At 34.8% G+C, this 24,687-nt stretch overlaps 1 protein-coding gene across 1 annotated transcript in view; it reads right to left on the bottom strand.

The window, feature by feature from the left end:
- LOC140434469 (vanin-like protein 3) overlaps nt 1-24,687 on the bottom strand; it is an 81,541-nt gene that overhangs the window by 50,051 nt on the left and 6,803 nt on the right. Inside the window, exon 2 of the mRNA XM_072522766.1 lies at nt 4,242-4,282. Within this exon, the coding sequence (XP_072378867.1) occupies nt 4,242-4,282 (41 nt within the window). The remainder of the gene's footprint in view (nt 1-4,241; nt 4,283-24,687) is intronic.

The raw sequence follows: 24,687 nt of genomic DNA, 5'->3' as shown, positions 1-24,687 counted from the left end.
TTAAAATATTTTTTTCTACGGCTTACAGATTCTTGGAAAATCCATTTTTTCCGTGTTTTCAATCCTTACGAGGGGGCGTTTTAGGAGGAAGCCGGATGGTAAAAGCGGTAAACGTTTTTGTTTCTTTTTTGGGGTTCCAAAATTGACATTCTCGGCAAAATTCAGCTTGTTCGTATAATTTGTATAGGTCAAATATTTGACAACTGGACTAATATTGTCTGGCGGAACTTGTTTTTCAATTTTTCTGTCTGACGGGTGAAAATATTCGGGAAAATTAAAGGAAAACGACACAAAACCAAAAAACTTGCAGAAGAAAACTTTGTCAAACTCGGCCTAATGAAACTATACCCAAAGCTTGGAGAGAGTATCTACCATAAACTTTTTTTACCAAAGGGCACTCTAACTGTTAGCTGCTTAATATTCAGTGCCGTTCATCATAGCCTGTCTTATGACAGTATTATAGAATTGAAGTTTCACTGAAGTCTTTCTCTCACACAACAAAATACACCATTCGTCTCATTCCATTTCATCTATACTGGTCTAACTATACTGAATCTATATTCTAATGATTAAGAAACCCTGTATACTATATTTTCACAATCATTTTACGATCCAAAGTTATCATTTTATTTATAGTAGTAAATAGGCTAATTAAATAAGTTTTTTACTCGACACAACTGTGTGAAATGTGTAGTATGAGATATTACAAAAACACTCTCAACCTGAACTCAAAATGAACAATAATATCGCTGTTTTTGAATATTGTTAATAACTTTTTTATTTTTTATTAAAATTTCTCTAAATGTACTTAAACTTATCTTATCGTGTTTGAATTGTGTGCAAAAGATGGGCTAGATCGGTTGAATAATTTTTGCGAAATTTAATTTCTTTACTCGTTCTGTGCAGCTGACTGGAGGGGATATACATGACGTTTAGAATGAATAAATTTTTGAATGAATTTTTTTAGAGCTTCTTCCATCGGTTATTAAAATTAAATCTTCACCTACTGTCAGTAAAAAATCTTTGAATGGAATTGGCTTGCGATTCAGTTGGTTGTAACCATTGTGAGTCTAAAAATGACTTTTTTCCATTATTTGAGCGATTTTCTATCTAAATCATACAATCCAAACATTTCGTCACCCAAGTCAACTCCACCTATACAGCAGTTGTAAAAAGCTATAGCTTCTACGAAAGAGACGTCTGTTGTACCATCAAGTCCTTTACGTTTTAAAGTGGTTAAGGTATATGTGTGGCAATTGCTCAATACGAATACTTCCTTGGTGTCTTGTCATTTGGTTACAATTATTCCTGCATCGGTGCAAATGTACTGTGACTCTCCTCTGACTAACTTATTATTGAGGAGAGGCATATTTATTCTGGTCCTTATGGTAGTCCCAATAGCTGGAAACTTGATTTCGGGAAGTAGTTTTACAGTAGTGAAAAATCTGTCAAAAGCTAAAACGACATTATCAACTATCGTACTTGAGAGTGTCCACAACTCTTTCCCCTGAGGTACCTTCAAATTTTTGGATTTCTTTTCCACTGTAAATATTTATATCATATGTGTAACCTGTATCAGATTCGGATCTAACACATGCCTTTATTCCTCTTTTTATAGGCTTGTTCGGAATATATTGTTTCAATGTGCTTCTGCCCTTAAACTTACTTCACTGTACTTCAAGCAACAAACAAATTCATCAGTATAGTAAGTGTTTGAAGCATTTTCTGGCTTTTTGAGTGATTCATGTACAATTTAGCTAGAAGCACCAAACATATATTCCTTGAAATGCTTTGTTTTGTAAATTGGTTACCGATAGAAGGCCTTGAAGACCAGTAATCAGAAAGACGAGGAAAAAGTTGTTTCTTGACGTTAAATCTCTAAATACATAAGTTTTTAAGTTATGAAAAAAAATAATGAATTTGACGTTTTGATTGTTTATTTAAAAATATTTCCACTAAAAACTTGATGAATCCCTAGATGAGTCTTTTTGTAATATCTCTTACTACGTATTTCAACTGTCAAACCCGTCTATACAGTTGTGATGAAAATAGTCTAATACCATTGTTTAAATAGGAATACTTGATTGGTCTAATATTCTTTAATGAAAATTTGTGTCACTCTGTTTTTGTCCTACTAAACTTTAAACCTGTTTTTCTTTCAAAATCTTGTTTCAACAGTTCTAGTTAAAGAAACTGAAGGATCACTGAGTCTCCGTTATTTGGTTCAATATTAACGAGAATAAATAAGTGTACATGTGCATTAAAATAACCTTCTATATTACCCTCTTATATTTTACCAAACAGTATTAAACACCTAAGCTGTAATAGTTTCGAAAAAGATATAAAAAAATATCTGCTGAAACATTGCTTTTACTGCTCAGAAGAATATATGACTCATTGCAGAACATCCACTGAACTGCTTACCGTGACTTTGCCATAAATAATTTTCTGTTAATCTGTGTTCTTGTTTTTGATGTTTGTAAGTTACGATTTATATTCATTTTTTATTTACTATGTATTTTTGACTTGCTATAAACAATGTGTGTATGTGTTAAGTAGTTAAATAAATATAACAAGTTGCTTTTATCAAGTCCTCGTAGACACATCGTCTCAGGACCAGCAACTTCACGTTGCTCAATTGGGTTTTTTAAATTATATACCTTTTATAAAGGATTTTTAATAAAATTTTTTGTTATACAGTAAAACCTCCCTTAACCGAAACCTTTTTAACCGAAACCTCGTTTAAAGAGCTCTAAAAGATATTTCCGAAAAACCACTTCCAGCTTTTTATAGAGGCCAAAAAAGCTCATGGATGTCGACCACTTTATTTTCAGAATGGTTCGAACATGAATTCGTCCCGAGTGTAAAATCCTTTTTAAAATCAAAAAACCTTCCCATCAAAGCATTGTTGCTTGTTGACAATGCGCCAACTCACCCTCAAAATCTACAAAATGGTCAAATCTTTGCCACCGAATGTCACCAGCTTAATTCAGCCGTTAGACCAGGGAGTAATAGAGACATTCAACAGATATAGAGGAACATTCTTAAGACATATGTTATTACAGAAGACAAATGAATCCAAGTGTTGATTCTCAATCTTTAACAATGAAACATGTTGTTTATTGGTGTGCTGAGTCGTGGGCCAAGATCAAATCTTCAAATGCTGGAACAACCGTTTTGATTGGATTTTGATTGACGATCCTGAAGAAGAAAATTATAAAGAAACGACAGAAAAAATTAAAACTTTAATATGTATTAGGGACACGATTAGGTTCTTAATTTTTGTTGTCTTTGCATAAAGGTTTGTCCTTTTCAGATTGCTTTACGTTTCGTCGAACAATCGAATGAGGCAAACTCATGACGTTCTGCAAATGAACGATGAAGAGATATAGCTGCAAAACATCGTTGTCAAACAAAAACGCAAAAGAAAATAGAAGATTTCTTTAAAATATTTCGGTTAAAGGAGGTTTTACTGTATATGGTATACAGCCAACTAAAGGAACTTAGATTCCTTGTGGAAATAAATATAACTCTAACTCTCTCTTCTGTTGGAATCTCTATGTCTATTAATTAATCATAGAAATGTTTTCTTTCATTCTCATCCACTCCGACTTGAGAAGCATTACATTAAACACTTCTCTATCACTAGTTCTTACAATTTATAGGTACCTACTGCCGTTGCTACTACTCTTGTTTTCATTTCTCTCGACCATTACACCAACTACACATTTAGGGCTAATTTTCCTTACACACAGTAATTTATATCCATCACTTAGTTCTTGCGCCCTTCTTTCTTTCACGTGGTAAGCGTGGTAAAAAATTAAAACAGTAAACAAATCTAAATTTAATGTCACTGTATAATTAAATAATTCCAAATTGCTTGAATTTACAATTATATGATTTTTTTCATATAGAGGTGTTCCACCCCTTTAAAATAAAAAGTCCAATTGATGTCCAAAAGTTCCTCATTTTTCTAAAATGTTCATTAATTTTGTTTCTAATTTTTCTTTTGCTTTCTTTATTATTATATTGACTAGTTTTTATTTTATTTGTATTTTTTTAAGTCTGATTTTGATTTCAATAGTTGCTAGGCTATTTCAAAATCTCAATCTTATATCTTACATTTTATTATTCTAAAGATTATTCCAAGTATATAAGATATTTGTTATCATCGCAAGATATTTGTAACATTTTTTAATAAAAATGTAAATAAAAAATAAAATGTGTACTTAAACACTCACCTGACAGCTCACAGAGACGAGAATAGCAGCTAATATTATGACTGAAACAAAACCTTACGTTATAGATTTAACATCACATTGAAGAAGTATTATTTTATATATTTTACTAAAACCGTCAATAGTGTCAAAATCAATGATTTAATGCAAACAGTATCGATTTATAAACACGTGATTATTAAATTTTGCGAACTATCTGGCTGTCATACAAAGTAGAATTAAAAGGAAAAAACTAATAATAGCACTAGAAAAATTAAAAATATTCCATATAAACGCAGAGAATTAATACAAACTGCTTTTTTGCAAATATCTCCGTAAATTATTTATCAATTTTAATTGAAAAAACGGGAAAATAAAGATATTCTTGATAAAAAAATTATATAAATATTGTTTATTTAAAATGTAAGGGAAAAAACTTATAGACAAAAAATCAAATTGTGACCATAAATTATTGTTTAAAAAAAACGCAAGGTAAAAATACGAGTACCTTTTCATCTATTCGTCATCTAGTAACTCCCACCTATGTCTTAATAGCTTCAGATATCTGCGAAAAATTTTGCCGTGAAATCGATGATTTTTGCATAACCAGACTGGGCTAAATGTATTTAGTGGCTTCAAACATGCACATCCAGTAATTATTAACCACACTTTTGCAATAACTTTGCTCAAAATTTTAACGATTTTATTGTAATGTACCTTTTATGAAAGAATTCTTTTAATATAAAAATTTTTGTGATTCATGGTATAGGACCAACTACAGGAATTCAGTTTCCTTGTGGATCTTTAAAAAAGTTATGTTTTCCATGAAAAATATAGTTTTCGGGTTGTTTATAAAAATGATTTTTTAAACTTTTTTGGTGTATATAAAAGCAAAAGTCTTCACCTTCCATGCGGTACCAGAGAATTACATCTGCGATAAAAAATTTAAATAACTGTCAAACTAATTGCTGAATCGAGCTGACAGTCTGACGATTTCTTAAGCAAATATAAAAAAATTTATAATACTCCATTTTAAAGGATTTTCTCTTTTGTTAACAGATATGTATATATTGATGTATAAATGATAAGATTTGCACTAAATTGTTATTACTTAAAAACCACTAGAAATTTCTGCACAAAACGTATAGATTTGCTTAGTAGATATTGTATGTATATATTAACATAAAAACCGATCCGAAAACAATTTTTATCGATATTTACTTTGTATACCTACCAAACATTTTTTGCCGAAATTTGTTAACATTTCTTATGTCTTACAAACATTTTTAACATCATACCGTATACGAAACATCGGTGTTCAGTTGAGAATCCTTCGGAATTATGGGTTTTACTTAAATGTCATGTTGGCGTCTATTCTTGGTTTTATCACCGTTGTATTGGTTTTATCGACGCGACGTTCATTTATAATTCTGTATATCCGGAAACATATTTTAGTGCATGAATCATATACTATATAATTTTTGTGTAACTTGTCTTGTATTATATGGTTTCCCTATTTGTATGTAGCATTTCTATAATTTTCTTAGTACAATTATAGGGTATTATGTATACGGTAAAAATATAAAATCGGGATCATTTGGACTGATCGTCTGGGATCGTCACCAAGTTTGGGTGTTTTATTTTAAATCAATGATGCTCGAACCTTGTTCTTGATATTGTAAATTTTGTGTGAAAAAAAAAACAGTGTAACTATTTGTGAATGGGAAAAAAATATTTTAAGATATTTTTATCTTTAATAAATTATACATACCATTACATTAGGAATCTAAACCAAGTTTCTCGAAATTAATGAATTCGTAACGTATAAAGTTGAATATATGATTCGTCGTCCTAGTTTAATGCCATAAATAATCGCATACAGAATTTCTAATTACACGACGCTATCTGAGAATCATATATTTAATCCATGTTCATATTGCGGTTTCCAGCTTCCATAGTTTTCTCTCCACAAAATCGTTCGAATGTTTTTGCCTATAGCCGTGTTACTCTCTTGGACGTCTTGTTACAAGTCAACGCAGCGTCGTCTGCATACCGTAGACTCTATTTCAGACAATCTTGTATAATCTTACATTCATGTGCACGCTTATTCGTTCACAAATTTTTATTTTTTTCTATGCTATGGTCTATAGCTAATAACTTCTGGTTGGTTAAGTCTTTATACAAAAAAGGATAATGGTTTGATTTATAAATCGGTGAAGAGCGGAGCAAACGGATCAACCCTCGTATGTTCCATCACTCTGGTCGTGGAACTTCGAGAATTTTAGCAATTTCTATTTTTTACATGTAATAAAACATTAATCACTCATTAGCTTAATCTTCCCTGCCTTTAATGTAGTGACAATTTGGACCCTGTTAAAGTTTAATACTTTAGAAAGGTGTCAGTATTTTTACTACATTTAGAATAGATAAGTTAGAATCTACTCCGTGTAACAGAATAGGATATACTTAGCCTTTGTTTATTTGATAATTGTATTTTAACAAGTGTTTCACTTATACAAAAAGTTTAATATAATATAATTTAGAGCGGGATGATCAACAAATTCATATAGGTATTATATGTTGACTTAATTCATATATTATAAAAGAAACTATAGAATATATATATATATATATATATATATATATATATATATATATATATATTATTTTTCTTTAAGTTCCATCTTCTATCGAAGGTTGGAAATCATCATGGCTATGTGGACCCAGTTGACTGCCGCTCTAAATAGTTCTGCACTACTGCATTCAAACCATTCCCTCAAGTTCTTAAGCCACGATATTATTCGTCTTTCCACATTTCGCTTTCCTCGAATTTTGCTTTGCATAATATAATAAGCTGAAATAATGAGTATCTTTGTCCTCTGATAACGTAGCCTAAGTACTCAAGTTTTCTTCTTTTAATAGTCAATATTATTTCAGCTTCATTTCCTATTCTTCTAGTAACTTTGCGTTTGGCATTTTTTGAGTCCATGATATTCGTAGGATTCTTCTGTAACACCAAAATTCAAAGGCGGCCAACTTATTTAGATGAACTTGTTTTAATGTCCATGCCTTCAAGCCATAAAGAAGAGTAGTTAATACGTAACACCGAAGTATCCTTAGACGTAGTCCTAATCGTATATCCCGAAAACAAAAAAACTTTTTAAGTTTAACGAATGATGAACGTGCTACGTGTCTTAATTTCTTTGATTTGGTCTACTTTTGATGTTATCCATGTTCCTAAGTATTTGTAAGTATCCACACTTCTCAATTACAGTATCCTTAATAATCAATTGGATGTTTGCATCTGCTGATTTAGTCATGATCATGCATTTAGTTTTTTTCAAATTTATCCTTAGTCCGTATTTATGACACCATTCATTAAGGCGTTGTATTACGTTCTGTAAACCATTGTTGTTATCCGTCATTATTATAGTATCGTCTGCAAAACGCAAGTTATTCAAAACTTTTCCATTGATAGATACGCAACCCTGGCGGACTCCTCTCTGTATTTTGATATCTCGGGTGTTCGGGTTGTCAACTCTTACCTTGTCAGTTTGCTTCCAATATATATTATGATATAATTTTCATATCAAGACTGTCAATATTTTTGCTGTTTAATATATTTAAAAGCTTTTTATGTTGAACCTTATCAAATGTCTTTTCAAAATCTACAAAACATAAGTAATGTCCTGATTCATATCCATGCATCTTTGGGCCAGCACAATCACGCCAAACAAAGCATCTCTTGTGCCTATACCATTTCTAAAAATAAATTGTGTCACTAATTTCATATTTAAGAGTTTTAACAATTCTGCTGTGTATTATTTTCAAAAATGTTCAAAGAGTGTGACTCATTAAAGCTATTGTTCTGTGATCTGAGCAGCATGTTGCACTTGACTTTTTGGGTATTGGCACAAAGATCGATTGCAGCCATTGTCTGGGGACTGTGGCAGTATGATATATTAGATTAAAGAGTTCAACCATTACATTAATAACATATGAGTTTTAATATACTCAGTGACATTAGAAGTGTTACACCCAGAAGGAATAATTTCTTGAACTTAATTCTTTGGCAACAGAATGACTATATTTAAAACATGCTATGATAACAATACCAATGTTTTATCTTTTCTACTTTTTGTAAAAAAAGTTTTATCTTTAAATTTTTTTGTGAAGAGACCGATTTGTAAAAACCGGTTCTTATAGAAATTTTTAGTTATTATTCCTCAGTCTAATTGTATTCAGTGTAAGAAAATGCCTCGAGTTCGAAGACAGTAAAATTACCACCATGTTAGCGATTTTGACAGGGGCGAATTATTGCGTATAGAGATATGGGTTTATCGAATCGCGAAATTGGCCGTCGCGTTAATTGTACGGCAATGACGGTTATGCGTGTCTGTCGTGTGTGGACAAACGAAGGTAGAGGAACACAAAGAAGATCAACTGGCCAACCGAGGCGTACCACAAAGCGTCAAGATAGGCGCTTTAGATTACTGGTTCTGCGAGACCGTTTTGCTACTACGCGTCAAATTGCTGACCAATGGTTTGAAGTAGTAAGTAGACCTGTTAGTATGGGTAGACTATACCGTCATATTCGAGCCTTTGGACTGGTTTAATTCCGTCCACGACTAGTGGTTCCTTTGACTGCGGACCACTGTCATCAACGTTTGAATTGGTGCAGAGAATGGCAGCATTGGGTGGCAGAATGGCGTAATGCATCATTCAGCGATGAATCACGATTCTGTTTAGGAATGCATGATGGTCGTAGGATGGTAAGACGCTACCGTGGAGAGCGACGGGATATCGGGTTTATTGTTAAGAGGCATGTACACAGAACAGTTGGAGTAATGGTTTGAGGGGCTATTGCCTATGGTAGCCCATCACTACCTGTGTTTATTCGAGGCAATATGACAGCTGTGCGTTGTGTTGATGACATCTTACAAACCACTTTACTGCCTTATCTCGACGGCCGTCGAGACGTCTTTTTTCAGCAAGACAACGCGCGTCCCCATATTACCCGTCAAACTATAGACTTTTTCCAAAACGCTGGAGCTAATGTTTTGCCGTGGCCGCCCCGTGCTCCGGATTTGAATCCTATCGAACATGTATGAGATATGATGGGAAGGAGACTGTCCAGTTTGTACCATCTTCCACAGACTCTGGCATAGGTAATACATGAAGTTCAAGTTGCTTGGAACGAGTAGCCACAGGCAGACATCGATCATCTCATTTTGTCAATGCCTAGACGTATACAGGAGTGTATTCAGCTACGGGGTCGCCAAAGACATTATTAATTTTTTTTTGATTACTTGTTATTAAAAATTCTTGACAACGTTATCGTTTCATTCTTGATGTAAATCTACCATGTTGCCAAAAAATTAAGTTCAAGAAATTATTCCTTCTGGGTGTAACACTTCTAATGTCACTGAGTATAATTCGATGCGCACATCATCTGGTCCAGTAGCTCAGATCAGTACCGGAACGTAATTAAACCTCTTTACTAAAAACTTTCGGGTAACTACTCGTATTTAACTATTAATCAACACGATGACTTTCCTTGTCAGGTAGATGGTCAATTAAGGACAATTGTCAATAAATGGCCTTGTAGCACACTGAGATCTGAAAGATCTTTTGTGTATACCTATATCTATGTTTGTAGCTTTCGGCTAGGCTTTTTTTGGGACGCGGCTTTGCTTCTACAAGGGCTTAAATAATGTTCTCAATGCGCTGTTCATATTCGCTCATCTGATTTTTTCAGCATTCGCTAAGCTTCGACATGGTTTTTGTGTTTTTGTAGTGTTCACATGTAGGGATAAGAGTAATTAAATAGGCTGGGTGTCGCCTGGTACCCATCCTTGGCTTCCACAGGATAATGACCTAACCTTAAGAGCCTTTTCACTACAAGTTCTCACGACTCTCTGAGGGGAGTTTCTAGTAAAGTATTAACTTCTTTTTGTAGTTAATACACTTCTTTTCATGATAAATATCTTGTATCCGAGTGTTCAGTGTTTGTAGTAGAGCCGGTATTATTATTATTGCCTACAGTATTACCGAAAATATATATAATTTCGGTTTACAATGTTCTTCGACGTCTTCCGGTTTCCAATCTCCATCTCATTCTATCGTTCCATAGATCGTCCTCCAGTTCTCTTTCTCTGATTCCTTTATCAACTCCTTCTCTCCAACTTCTTCTAGGCCTTCCTGGTCTTCGCCTACCTCTTGGTTGCCATTCAAGAATTTGTCTTGGTATTCTATTCTCCGGCATTCTCCTTACGTGTCCGTACCATCTGAGTTGTGTCGTTTTGATGTCATCAACAATATTATGTGTAACCCCCATGATTTCTTGGACTCTCTCGTTTGTTATTCTGTCGCGTCTGGAGATTCCCGCCGAGCGGCGCCAGAAGTCCATTTCTGATGCTCTAAGCATTTTCTCTGATCTGTCTTTTAGGGGCCACACTTCGCATCCATATGTTGTGAAACTTTTTATTATGGTGTTGTATATTCTTCTTTTATTGTCTTTAGAGATGTTTTTATCCCACAGTACGCTGTTTAGTAAGGCTATGCCTTTCCTTCCCTGTGTATTTCGTTCCTTAATGGCTGCATCTAATTTTCCGTCTTGAGTGATCTTTACTCCTAGGTATTTGTAGTTATCACATAGTTTGATCTCTTGATTTTTCTCTACGAGAAGGTTATGTTGATCTCCTCCGATACTCATGTACTCAGTTTTTTCCATATTCACTTCCAAACCCCACTCTGTAAACTCTTCTAATAGTTTTCGCATCATGTAACTAAGGTCTTCAGAGTCCTGTGCGATGATGACCTGGTCATCCGCAAAGCACAGAGTGTACAAAGTTAAGTCTATTAGTGGTATGCCCATATTCGTACATTTTTTCTTCCATTTGTTGAGTGCTGCTTTGAGGTATATTTTGAATAATGTTGGGGATATACAGCATCCTTGTCTTAGTCCTTTAGTCACTTTGAATCCCGGTGTTATCAGATTTCCTGTTTTAATTCTTGTTGTTTGTTGGTAGTACAACGTTTTTACTGCTTCAATCAATTCTATATTTATATTTGTTTTCCCCAGTGCCTCCCATAATTTATCAAGCGGGATACTATCATATGCTTTCCTAAGGTCTACGAACGTCAGATGGACTTCTTGGCCACGAGCAACTTTCTTTTCAATTATCTGAGTAATAGAGAAGACATGGTCTATTGTAGATCGACCTGCACGAAAACCAGCCTGTTCTTCGGCTTACATATCTTGGTATTCTTCTTCTATTCGATTTTTTATTATTTTCCCATATATTCTGCTAATACTACTAGTAACTGCAATTCCTCTATAGTTTTCAGGTTTCGATTTATCTCCCTTTTTATGGATGGTGCTCATATGCGATTCTTTCCATTCCTCAGGTATTTCATGTTTATTTATGCATTCCTGGAAAAGTTGTCGTAGTCGTTGAATTAGTATTTTGGGTCCATGTTTAATGAGTTCCGGAGCTACATTTCCGGGGCCAGGTGATTTGCCATTCTTTAGATGTCTGCATACGGTTTCGACTTCTCTCTCATTTATTCTGATTGGTGACCCTATCAGCCTGACGCCTTGTAAACCATAGTTCTCTATCTGTTTGAAGGGCTCTCTTGTCTCTGTTAGTAAATCTTTAAAGTATTCTTCCCAAGTTTGCGGTGATATGGACTGGATAATATCTCTTTTTCTGTTGTTTCTTAAATTTTTTAACAGTTTCCAGCTTTCTGAACTTTGGCTTCCACCAATGTATGTATTTATCATGGTGCACTTTTTTTCCCAGGATTCATTTTTCTTTTGGCATATTTTTCTTCTGACCATCGCTTGCATTCTTTTGTATTCGATTCTGTCTTCCACATTTCTTGTGTTCAGATATTTTTGATACAATTTTCTTTTCTGTGTTATTTCCTGCGAAATATCTTGATCCCACCAATATGGTTTTTGTTGTCCGATCTTTTCATATCGCCCTAGTGCTTCTAGGGCAGCGGCGTGTATACATTCTTTGATGGTTTTGTATAACTGATTAACATTCCTGGTATTATCTTCCGTTTCAATTAGTTTTTGTTCCAGTCTACGTTTATATAGTTTTCTAACACTTTCTTCGTGTAAACTATTCTAATTGTATCGTACTTCTTGTACTTGCTCCTTTGTATGGTTATCTTGCGGCGTTTTCTGTTCTCTTTTATGTGGAAATGAAATATCTGAACGTAGGAGCTAGTGGTCACTGCCGCAAGTGGGTCCTCTACATGCTCTTACATCTTTTGTTTTCAGTCGACTTTTTTGTTTAAGGATGACATAGTCTATAACTGATTTTAAGTTTCGGGTTTCCTGAGTCCACGTATATTTATGAATGTTTCTATGTTGGAAATATCCATTCATGATTCTGAGTCCATTCTGATCACATATATCTATTAACCTTTCTCTGTTATTGTTTATATTATCTTCTCCATATCTACCTACTACTTTATCGTTGTTCTTTTTTCCGACTCTGCTGTTGAGGTCTCCCAAGATTATTATTTCTCTTGTGTTACCCACCTTTGTGATTTCTTCATTCAGTTGTTCAAAAAAGTTATCTTTCACATTTACAATAGCATCGTCATTGATTGCATATATGCCCAGAATGGTCAGTCTGTATCCTTTTATACATATATTCATTTTTATCATTCTTTCGTTGATACCTTCCCATGATGTGATGTATTTTCTAAAGCGACGGTGTATCATAATGGAGACTCCTTGTTGAGCTCTACGTTCTTTTGTGATTCCGGTGTAGAAATGATCGTATTTACCTAGGTTTTCTGATCCTTGTCCTTTCCGTTTCGTTTCCGTAATAATAGCTATGTCTATCTTCATTTTGTTTAGTTCTTCTAAGATTTCTGGAGTTTTCTTTGAGATCCCTTGGACGTTCCATGTCGCAAAAGTCATTTTCCTGTTCCGTAGCATTACCGAAAATACTGATGATATCGTGATCATTGGAAGAACCCGAAACAAAGCAGCTAAAGCTTTCAAACGTATCAAAAACGGCGCAGAAAACATCTGACTTCTGTTTAACACCCTATTTAGAAAACTAAATATATTCAGGCTATATTAAGAATGCAGCAAGATAACTTAAAGGTGCAACACGAAACTATAGAAATGGTGGAAGAATTTGAAAAGATTTGTGGTTGTTGTGTTGAATCCCGTACGTAGATTTTTCAGCCAGGAAATCTTTCGCCTTCCTGGTCCTCATTTTCCTTCACATATCCAAAGAAATAAGAAAAAGAATATGCGTGGCCAACCGCTGTTATTTTGGCCTAAACCCTCAACTAAGAGCGAGAAATATGTCAAGTCCAACAAAGTGCAAACTTTAACTTTAACTATAAAACAATAATACGCCCAGTGCTCACTTACGGATTGAAAACATGGGCAATGACGATTCGAGATGAAGAGGTACTACAAATCTTTGAAAGAAAAGTATTGAGGACCATATATGGCGGAGTAAACGAACAGGGTCTGTGGAGAAGGCGATATAACTTTGAACTATATAGACTTTTTGGTGATGCAGATATCGTGAAAACCATCAAAATATACCTCCTAAGATGGATGGGCCACACTATGCGGATGGATAAAAGTGATCCTGCTAAAATAACCATCCTAAATAGGTCAGTCGGAAGAAGGGGACGACCTAAATTCAGATATATGGAAGATGTGCAGGACGATTTAAGGGAGATTGGAGTCAGGGGATGGACACTCGACAGGGACGGATGGAAGAATGGTTTGAGGGAAGCCAGGGCTCACGAAGGGCTCACGCCAACTGATAATGATGATTACTGAAAATAATCATTGCCTACTTATAAAAATATACGCCGGGAATTGAACCCCAGAACTTTTCATTAATAGCCAAATTTCTTATCGATTGAAATGTTCAGCCAGTTCCATCATAAACCTGTATTTAATATTCCAATAAATTATTAGCTATATGAAAAATCCGCTGATAAAATAAATATCATTCCTCGATATTATACTTGTTTACAATTTCCAGATAGAAGTGTGTGGGTAGTATAGCTTTGACTCGGTTGTAAAGGCGCACCCTTAAGGAGAATAATTAAAAAATCAATAAAAAACGTCACAGACTATCGCAACCAATGAAAATTGTACATATTAATGTGGGTATTATTGATAAAATCGTCGTAAAATACATTGTTTTTCGCCAAACAAACAATATTTAAAGAAAATCTAGAAATAAGTCAATGTTTCACACAAATTTATAATGAAAATATGTTAACATATATAAAACGTGGCAAAACCTCTTCTGATTCTATAAACCATAAAAATGATATATCCTCCATATTTTATTGAGTTATTAATATTGTTTTTTTTTTAGTAATTTTTTTTCTATTGTCAACTAAATTCTAATACATTCTAACCAGGAATTTAAAACACAGTTTGTTTCTTTACGTAACATAACAGCGACTTCTGTTTTTCCCTTTTTATCATCTGTTTCCTTTAGGACTATAGATGAATCGTTCCATTAAGTTCTGTTTATTTTCTCATCCGTGTTTATATATACGAGAACTGTCAAATTCTCTATTTTTGGCATTTCTCATTCTCATTCTCACATTCAACATTTAATGGTTTTGAACTTCGTGTAAATAAAGGTTTTTGCATTCGCAAGGTATTTTAAAAATACAATCTTTCTTCTTTTTTGCTCGTTGTTAGGTTTCATTTTAGACAAAATAGATACATTGCCTTGGAATTACATGGGCTCTTTGGAGCACACTAAAAGCAGCTACGGAAGTCTTACTGGACCTTCCCTCGCTGCACGTCGTCATATGATAAAGGCGAGAATGCGATTTTATAGATTAAGAGAAAATCTGAGTGGAGTAATGGTAAGATCAGGACATTCTAAACATAACGCTAGAAATTAGAGGTACCAAATGAGTGATAACTTCTGGCCACATGGGCCTAAAGTACCTTTCTAAGTGGACGAAAGTTTTTGCTTACGAAAGGGATGGGGTAGAGAAAGCACACAACCCAGGATGCAGGGTTACGCCTGATACACAACATTTCGATTGGTTCCACAGCCCTGGTTGGGCCTTGACCAGTTCAATTAATCCTCTCCATTCATTCCTGTTTCTAGCTTAAGTTCTCCAATTTTTAGTTTTGAATTCTCTTCTGCATTTGAACCATATATCGTATTTTTGGCAGCCCCTGGGTCGCTTTTCCAACATGTGATGATGGGTTATGATTCTTGTTGGTTCGGAGGGTTCCATGCGCTCCACTAATGACCCATGCATCTCAGTCTTACCAGCTTTATCAATTTTACGACATTAGGTTCCCTGCAAGCTTGAAATAACTCGATATTGTATTGTCTCCCCAAAAGCATTTTCGCATACACCACCATTTAGGGGCCGTTTAGGGGACATTTAGCTAGAAGATCCATTCTCTTTAGTGTCTTTAGTGTCCAAGTTTCGCAGCCGTAAGTTATGATTGGTAGTATACACTGAACGAAGCTTTTTTCTTCAGGTGAAGTGGCATCCTGAATTTGAATGTAACTGAATTTTTACCAACAGATGCCCAAGCCAGTTTCATTCTTCTGTTGAGTTCTATAAGGAGCCAGATTTATGTACTAATTGTCCAAGGTATACATACTCGTCTACTGTCTTAAGTTCAGTGTTGTTTATTACTACATCTTGGATATCCACTAGCTCGTTGTACATGGTTCTCATTTTTGTCAAGTTTATTTTTAGGCCAACTTTATTGCTAGCTGTATTTAGGTCGCTTATCAGTTCTTGTAGTTCTACAGGATTATTAGCACTCAGAACGATGTCGTCTGCAAATCTTAGATGACTGAGATATTTTCTAGAGTTGCAGTGAAGAGCTTTTGTGATATTGCGTCTCCTTGTCGTACGCCTCTGGTAGTGGGAAATTCTGGAGTATTTTCATAAATTTTTAAATTAGCTTTTGCTTGTCTGTATATATTTTCTAGTCTCTATGTACGGTTTGCCAATGTCTTGATTGGTTAAAGCTTCGATTACTGCCTTGGGATATATAGAATCGAAAGCCTTCTCGAAATCTATTAAGGTTAATGCTAGCGATATTTCATTTCTTTAAATAATTACTATTTTAATGGGAATAAGCCACAATTCAAGTTTATAATAAGTTTATTGAAGTTTCAATTTCCACTTCGGAAATCGTTATCAAATTACAAACATTAATAAATTAATTTAATTTATTAATGTTGTGAACAAATGCAAAATAAGGATCTCCACTAGGAAGCAGACTAATAAATAACATGATATATGTTGATAACCAACTCAAACACCACCATGAAAGACAATTTCGGGTATGAGTAGAGAAAATTAGGCAAATAAGTTTCTTTGCTGCATCAGTGAACTAAAGAAGAAAGGTCAGGTACTACATAACAAATACAAGTAAGGTATATTTTAGTGAAATGTTTTTCTTAGAACGTATGTCATTTTTGTGTATGTATACTTTTGCAGCCTGGGTTTTGTAATGGTATATTGTATAACTTATGGAGCAGAGACTTTAACACTCACGCAGAAATCTGCGAATAAACTAAGAGTTACACAACGAGCCATGGAACGTGCAATGCTGAATGTGAGCCTCCGAGACCACATAACAAACCGACAAATCAGGCAAAGATCAGGAGTTCAAGACGTCATCGAAAGAACCAGGAGACTTAAGTGGAACTGGGCAGGACACTTAGCCAGAACACAAGATGGACGATGGACAAGACGAATTATGGAATGGAGGCCCAGAAATTATAAAAGAAGCCGAGGACGACCACCGACTAGATGGACCGACGACATAAAAAGAGTAGCGGGAAACTGGCTACAAGCGGCCCAGTGTAGAGAACACTGGAAAGAACTGAGGGAGGCCTATGTCCAGCAGTGGACGGGATTGGCTGATTGATGATGATATTGTATACGGGGTTTATAGGAATTGGTCTGGGGGAAAATTCCACATCACGGCGTATAAACCTGCCAGCAGTATAACATTGTACACAACATTCCTTGTACGTCCTCATATTCTGTTCAATATTACAAAACCATTTATTTAAATTTATTAATTATGAATCAAAGGATGCATACGAATGCATCGAATATAAATTGATATGTATACTATCTCAAATGATGTGCTATTAATATTCCTGTCAATTGATATTTGAGTAATAGTCCTTCTAAGTCAAGTGATTTTTTAAAATAATAAATTAAACTCATTATTATGCAGCAATAAAAGAATTTGAGCAAAGTATTGCTAATTTACTGATAACATGAATAATCTTAAACTATTTATTCGATTAAGCTAGTAGAAATGAGAGACACAAACACAAACACAAATTTCTTTAGTTTTAGATGTTTCTAATAGAAGGAAAATGTTTACGCAATTAATCAAGAAACAACGAATGTTCTGTACAGTGTTGAATATAATTAATCAAGAACAATAATTGTTCTACGACATATTTTTGACTATTAACATCACAACTTGAATCCGTGCTAAATTTTTAGTTCTCAGGGAAACTTTGTTCAAGAAGTACCTTATGGTGCACCATCGTTTATTTAATCTATTTAAACTTCATTAATAATATTCTAAAATTTATATCATACAAAGCTGAAGTCAATTTTCTAGAAGACGCGGATATTAGACTGTTATTTAAGATAAATGATCAAATGTTTGTTGACAATAATCTTTGATAAAATCTGTTGCATTTAAGTTAGAATTTTTATTCCTTCGATCATGCAGATTAGGATTATTTGTATAGTTTGCCTCAGTAAATGTGAATTATTTTGGATCAGTGGTGACCAAATGATGGACCGCGACAGCTCCTGTCATGAAAATGAGTGAGTTAAGAAGACGAAAATTGCAAGATTTGAAAAGTAGAATCCACACAAAAAGTTCACACCTCAATCTTTCATAATTAATAACTCAGAAGCTTATACATATCCATCACCTAATTTTTAGGTACCAAATGTTGATTTAAAACATATAGGCCTTTTTTATCCTCTATAATTCTGATACAACAGTTTGTCTCCTTTTTTATAAATAGGGCAGATTATACTTTTCTTCCATTGTTGGGGGATTTCTTCTTCTATCCATATCTCTCGTATTAGCTGGTACATCTGTTGTGTCAAATTCCTTCCTCCTTGCGTGAGTAGTTCTGCCGGTATTTTATCTATTCCCGGTGCTTTATGGCTTTTTTGTATGTGGATTGCCGTTTAGACCTCCTCTAGCGTTGGGGGTCTAGTTAATTCATTTTCTTCTCCATCTTCCCCCAGTTCTTGTTGTTGTACCTCCTGTCGTGTCTGCTGCTGCCTCTGTTGTTTTAATGGTGGTTGTGTCCCTTTGTTTAGTAATTCCTTAAAATATGTCATCCAGGTTCTCTTAATTTCGTCCATATCGCTAATGATTTCACCCTTCTTATTTTTGCAGAGGCTAGTCTTCGGTTTGTATCCCTGTCTTAGATGTTTGATAAATTGGTATGCGCTACGTGTTTCGTTTTGTGGAATATTCTAGCATTTATAAAATACTGAAATTAAAACCCAACTATAGCCTCATGTTTCATTAACATTCTGTTTTTTGACTCGTTCATTCGTCAATATGTTTCGTAATCCATTCTCAAAAAATAATCAAACCAATCACCACGTTCCAATTTTAATTCCTTTAACAAGTTTAGATGAGAAAACTGGTTTCTCATCAAGAGCCATTTTTTCGCCCATTTGGTTCGTTTACGTTTTTTGTTTGATTTTGTGGCAAACGCCGCCGGTACTGCACACAAATAAATACGTTTCATATTCCGACAAACTACTAAACAAAACTGAAGCAAAACTGAAGCGCGTGTTCGACATTTTTATTCGAACAGACTTGCTCGACGAACAAAACTGTCGAGCAACAACACAATTTGTGGGTCGCTTTATTCTAAATCTATTAATTATTTTTCATCAATATGAATTATTAAAACAGAAAACCTTTTGTAGACGTTGCAAACATAATCCAGATACTTATATAACTTTAATTACCAAATCATTCCGATAATAATAAAGGTGCAGTTTTTGCGTGACATGTGGGACGTCCCGCGGAACAATGCGCCAGTCCCGTCCCGCAGAAAATTCGCTGTCCCGTCTCGCAGCAAAAATCGCTGCACAGGACGCTACAGATTGTGTGATGATGACGATGATGATCTTATGGTTTTTACTTCTCTTCCTGGATCTTTTAAGATTTTTGACTTTGTTAACCTAGCTTTAACCGTAGTAATGTATATTCATATAAGGATGAATATATAATTATGTTGACAAATACATACTGAGTTGGAGTTCTCATATTTTTTAAGGCTACCGTAATTGTACAAATGATTTTGACACCTCTGTGTACTTAATTTCTTTGTGTAATACAAAACACGTTATTTTCCACTTTGTTCATACATATCTATTTTTCGTATCAACACTTCCTTTCGCTACTATCTACCAACGATACTACTTTGGAATGTTACGTGCGGTTTTGTACATCATAATACCGTATAACCTATTTTGTGACGCCATTCATGAAGTAACACAAATTAATTTTTTGATAAGCAAAGAATTCTACACGTTACTTTAGTACATATTAGATTTAGAAAATTATCTAAGATTGACCATCGATGTTAGATTTGTATTATGTATTTATCATAATGACATATTATAATCTTAAGCGTGTTTAGTTTTCTTCTAAGTATAAACAATATAAAGTTGTGCTGTGACAATAATAACAAGACTGACTTTTTACTAACACTGCAACAGAGTGCAACACCATGTTAGATTAGATATTATTAGTATGGTCACGCACACGCTACTTCCATTACATTTTATTTTTACTGGTTAAAGCTAATTTTGATTCAAACATCGCAGTGGTACAGCCCACCCAATCCTTACATTGTCAACAAAGGTCTATTTGTATATGATTGTGGTTTTTTCTTCCATTCTTCAATACTCAAACAAAAGTTGCTTTTATTGTAATGATGGACAAACATGTTGATGATGTGGTTAACAAATTTAACTTGCTCGATCGCCATATATATTCATCTTATAAATAAATATATTCATTATGTTTTAGATATATGAGGATCGTTAGATTCTTTGTGGCTGCTTACAGTTGATGATCGTTGAGGAAAAGTGTTTGACATTATAAATATAGTGGGTCGCTCAAATGAGGGTTAGCACAGAATTGTAACTGAATAATTCGTCATCATCTTACACCTAATTCGGAGATCGTTATCTATTATTTAGTCCCTAAGTCTGGGCCTTCCTACTGGTATTTGCTAATATAGTATTTTTGCTCATCAAAACTGAAGAATTGGAAACCTGGTTAGACTGGTGTACTCGTAGTACAGAAATCTTGATATTCTGATTAAATCGTCATGATTTTCTATTTAAAAAATGGGAAAACAATAAATGGCGAATATTATGCCAATTTCTTGCGATGACGATAAATTAAAAGAAAGCAGTCTCATTTGGTAAGGAATATTGTTTTTCCGCCGTATATTGTACCATTCGTTGGTTGTCTATAAGAAGATAGTACAATCTTACAGTGAACCTGATATTATGTAGGGATTTTAAAAACTTTTGTAATAATTTACTATATTAACTGATGGATTCGACCGTTACTAGAAGGAAGTTAATTTTATCTAAGAATAAAACACTGAAAACTTTTGTTTTCATAATTCCACAAAATTTACTACAATTTATTTTCACTGCAGCTGTTTCGGCAGAGTGCTTTTCTCAAGTGATCTATTATTATTATGCGTCTACATTTTATAGTCTTATACGTTGAGGAGGGGAGAGCTGTTGGTCTCAAGCTGGCCATTGAGAATTATATCTATGTATATTTTTTTAATTTATTAATATCCATAAATTCTAATGCAGATAGCTTATTTTGAATATGGAGACCAATTTCAAATTCTCCAACCAGTTTTATTAGACCATCTTTTATTGATGGAGATCACTGTTATCTTGATATCAATTATATCAATGTCTACCACGGGAAGCAAGTTGTAGGCTTCAACCCTGCCAGATGTCCCTCGCGAACTAGGTGGAGGTTTCCGTGGTATAACGACCTTGCTGGTATCAACATCCCGCTCCCTTGTTTCCAAGCTGCTTTCTTTGAGCGAGTGAGCATTCCGCCTGTTCTCCAAGTACATATGTCGTTGTCTTCTGTAACAATCGTCATCATCATCCGTTGCTACGAAAAACAACCTTCTCCGGAAATTTGTGGATCCAATGGGGACAAATCCACCGGTCTTAAAGTCAACAGCCGAGGCCTTGTTTTTCTCAGCAGAATATGCCTGTCCCGTGTGGAGGACATCAAGGCACGCCCAGCAAGTCATCACTGTACTAAACGAAACATGTAGAATAACTACCGGCTGTATGAAATAAATCCCTCTACACCTACTGTACCGGGCAGCTGGTTTCGTATCACCAGAAGACCGAAGATGCGCCTCCCAATATGTGGATAAGTTCAGGCAAGCTTTCGATGAATCACTTCAACTATACGAGTTCGAGGAACCCCCAGGAACTAGCCGGCTTAAATCAAGTAAAAGATGTATGAGAAGCGTTAGCGTCGAACCCCCCGAATTGTTCCCCTTACACCCAGAGCCCCCTCACGGAATGGACCTGGACTGGAGAACTTAGCGGACATTCAACCGCATACGTAGCAGCGTTGCCCCTGTACAACAGAACCTCATTCATTAAATGGGGTATAAAGACAGATAACAACGCACTCTGTTGAAAGTGGGGAAATACAGAATATGGAACACCTAGAGTATGCAGACTTTCTCCACCACACTGCACCCTCGATGATTTATGGCTCGCAAATACAAAGACAGAAAAAGTAGCCCGATAATGGACAGAGGAATTGCAATGGAATCAAGCATCGAAAATGGAAAGCCAAGCCCTGGGGGGAATAGGATTGCGTGACTGCTCTTATAATTGACAAATTCTCAGAGAATCATTTCCCCTAAGAGTAGTGACAGTGGTAAGCTTTGATTGACTATGATAATATCCAAACTTCGCCGAATATGCAATACACCCTGTATATGCATGACTTATTTATAACTAAAAATCAGAGTCTTTTTAAATACCAAATGCACAGTTTTCAAGGGTATCTATAAACATTTATTAATTTAATAATATTGCGTTGTACATTGGGACAGTCATAAAATTAAAGTTTATACCTCGACATAAAATACTTTCATAAAACAAATTTTCATTTTATTGCAGAATTTAATTACGCTTTTGTTTTCAAAAACAATAAGAAGAACAATTGGTTTCTAGAATAACATTCTGTTTGCCAACAACCTGAATTTTAATATTATTATTCATCGTAACATAACATTATAGAAATATTGAATCAGTTATTAAATATTAAAACATTTCTACGAACTACGGATATTAAAAAAAAGAAACCATATAACCAGTTACAAGGAAATTAATGAAATTAAGGAAGTCATAGCCTGCGCATGTTTTGACATAAAACAAAGAGTGGGATCAATTTTTAACTACAATATTAAAAATATTTTCCACATAGCTCTCTCCATTACTCCATATTATCATTTTGTCGAACCATATGACGTATAAATTTCCATTACTTCATTCCCTTTATCACGTCTCGTACTTCAGTGACAGAAGTTCTTTCGCGTAATCAGCCCAAGTGATAGAATACTTATAATAGAGTAAAGTTGCAATTTTGTTCATGTAAAAACTAGAAGGAATGTCGTTTTAATAAGCTAAAACGTCTTATTGGGGTTCAAATGGGGTACTGATGTGCAAAATATGACACTGTATCCTGTTAGCGCCACTAGCCTCTCCTACTCAATTCCGACTCTCACCTACACGTCGTAAACTCGGGTAAACTGAGCAACTCAGGAAGATTGTGGTAACCAACCCCAGTGGGAAGCAGAGTCAGGGCAAACGATAACGGGAGAAATGGTCCTTCGAAGATTAGAGGGTTAGGCAAACGGTTAACCAACTCTTCTCTTAAAAAAACGTATTGTTATGAAAGCCCAAAGAAGAAAATTCAGACTGTTTAATTCACGACGACCTACCAAATGACAAAGGAATAACGATTTACGGATCTGCACATGGAACGTACGAACCATTTATGCCCCAGGCATAACTCTTAGATAACTAAAACAAGAACTGGATAAAATTATCTTCGATGTAATAGCGATTCAAGAGATGAGATGGACTGTTTCAGGAATTATTGAGAGAAAAGATACAATATATACCTACTATAATAGCGGACATAGCACTCGACACGTGTTTGGCAGTGGTTTTCTAGTCAGTAAAAAAAGGAAAGCAATTAGTCCTTACTTTAAATTCATAAACAACAGAATTTGTTATCTAAGCCTTAAACGAAAATTCTTTATTTATAAGGTTACTTAGTGTACACGCACTGACGGAAGAAAAGGAAGACGACTAAAGATATGAATTCTACTGCACCTTAGACAAATAATATGATCGATGCTCACGTCATTATGTGAAAATAATTATTGGGGACCTTAATGCAAAATTGGCAAAAAACAATTTTTCTAGACAACTATAGGACGTGACAGCTTACATTAAGTGTCAAATGATAACGAGTTGAGACTAATAAACTTTGCAAGCACCAAGAACATAATATTAAGAGGAACAATATTTTCCCATAAAATGATATACAAAGGAACATGAAAATCCCCTGACAAAGAGTTTGAGAAAAGCGGTTATATAGCATAGAATGGATAAGAAATCAAAACCAAATAAGTTTCTACAGATATCTAAACAAAATGAGCAAAGAATTTAAGCCAAAAATAGGGAGCTTTAAGGATGGTGAGGTAGAAATGACAACGAATACAAAAAGTTGCATAAGACTATACTAAAGGAGATAAAAGGAGCAAAGGAAGCATGGCTGACGGAGAAATGAAGCGAAATTGAAAATCTACAACGCAAACATGACGATTTCCATACGCACAAAAAAATTAAAGAGGTACAGAACACTAGAAAACAACGCAATACAGGCATAGTTGTAGACATTAAAGGCCGAATAGAGATAGCGAGACAATCGTTTGTCAAAATGAAAAAGTTCCTATGCAGCCGGGACATAAATATAAACTTAAGAACGAGAATGTTAAGGTACTATGTTTTCTCCGTTCTGCTATACGGCATGGAAGCCTGGACACTGAAAAAGATAAACATCAAAAACATTGAGGCATTCGAGATGTGGTGTTACAGGAGAATGTGGAAAATACCATGGACAGAAAAAAAATTCCAAAAAATTGGAATATCTGGGCCACATAATGAGAGAAGAAAAGTACTCTCTGCTTAGACTCATAATCCAAGGAAAAATCTCGGGAAAGAGAAATGTGGGACGTAGGAGGATTTCCTGGTTGCGACATTTAAGGGAGTGGTATGGGTGCAGTTCAATACAGTTGTTCAGAGCTGC

This window comes from Diabrotica undecimpunctata, chromosome 2 (assembly GCF_040954645.1).
Source record: "Diabrotica undecimpunctata isolate CICGRU chromosome 2, icDiaUnde3, whole genome shotgun sequence".
In the NCBI taxonomy this organism is placed as follows: Eukaryota; Metazoa; Arthropoda; class Insecta; order Coleoptera; family Chrysomelidae; genus Diabrotica; species Diabrotica undecimpunctata.
The sequence above is the reverse complement of the archived record's forward strand: the minus strand, read 5'-3'. Positions and strand labels throughout refer to the sequence as shown.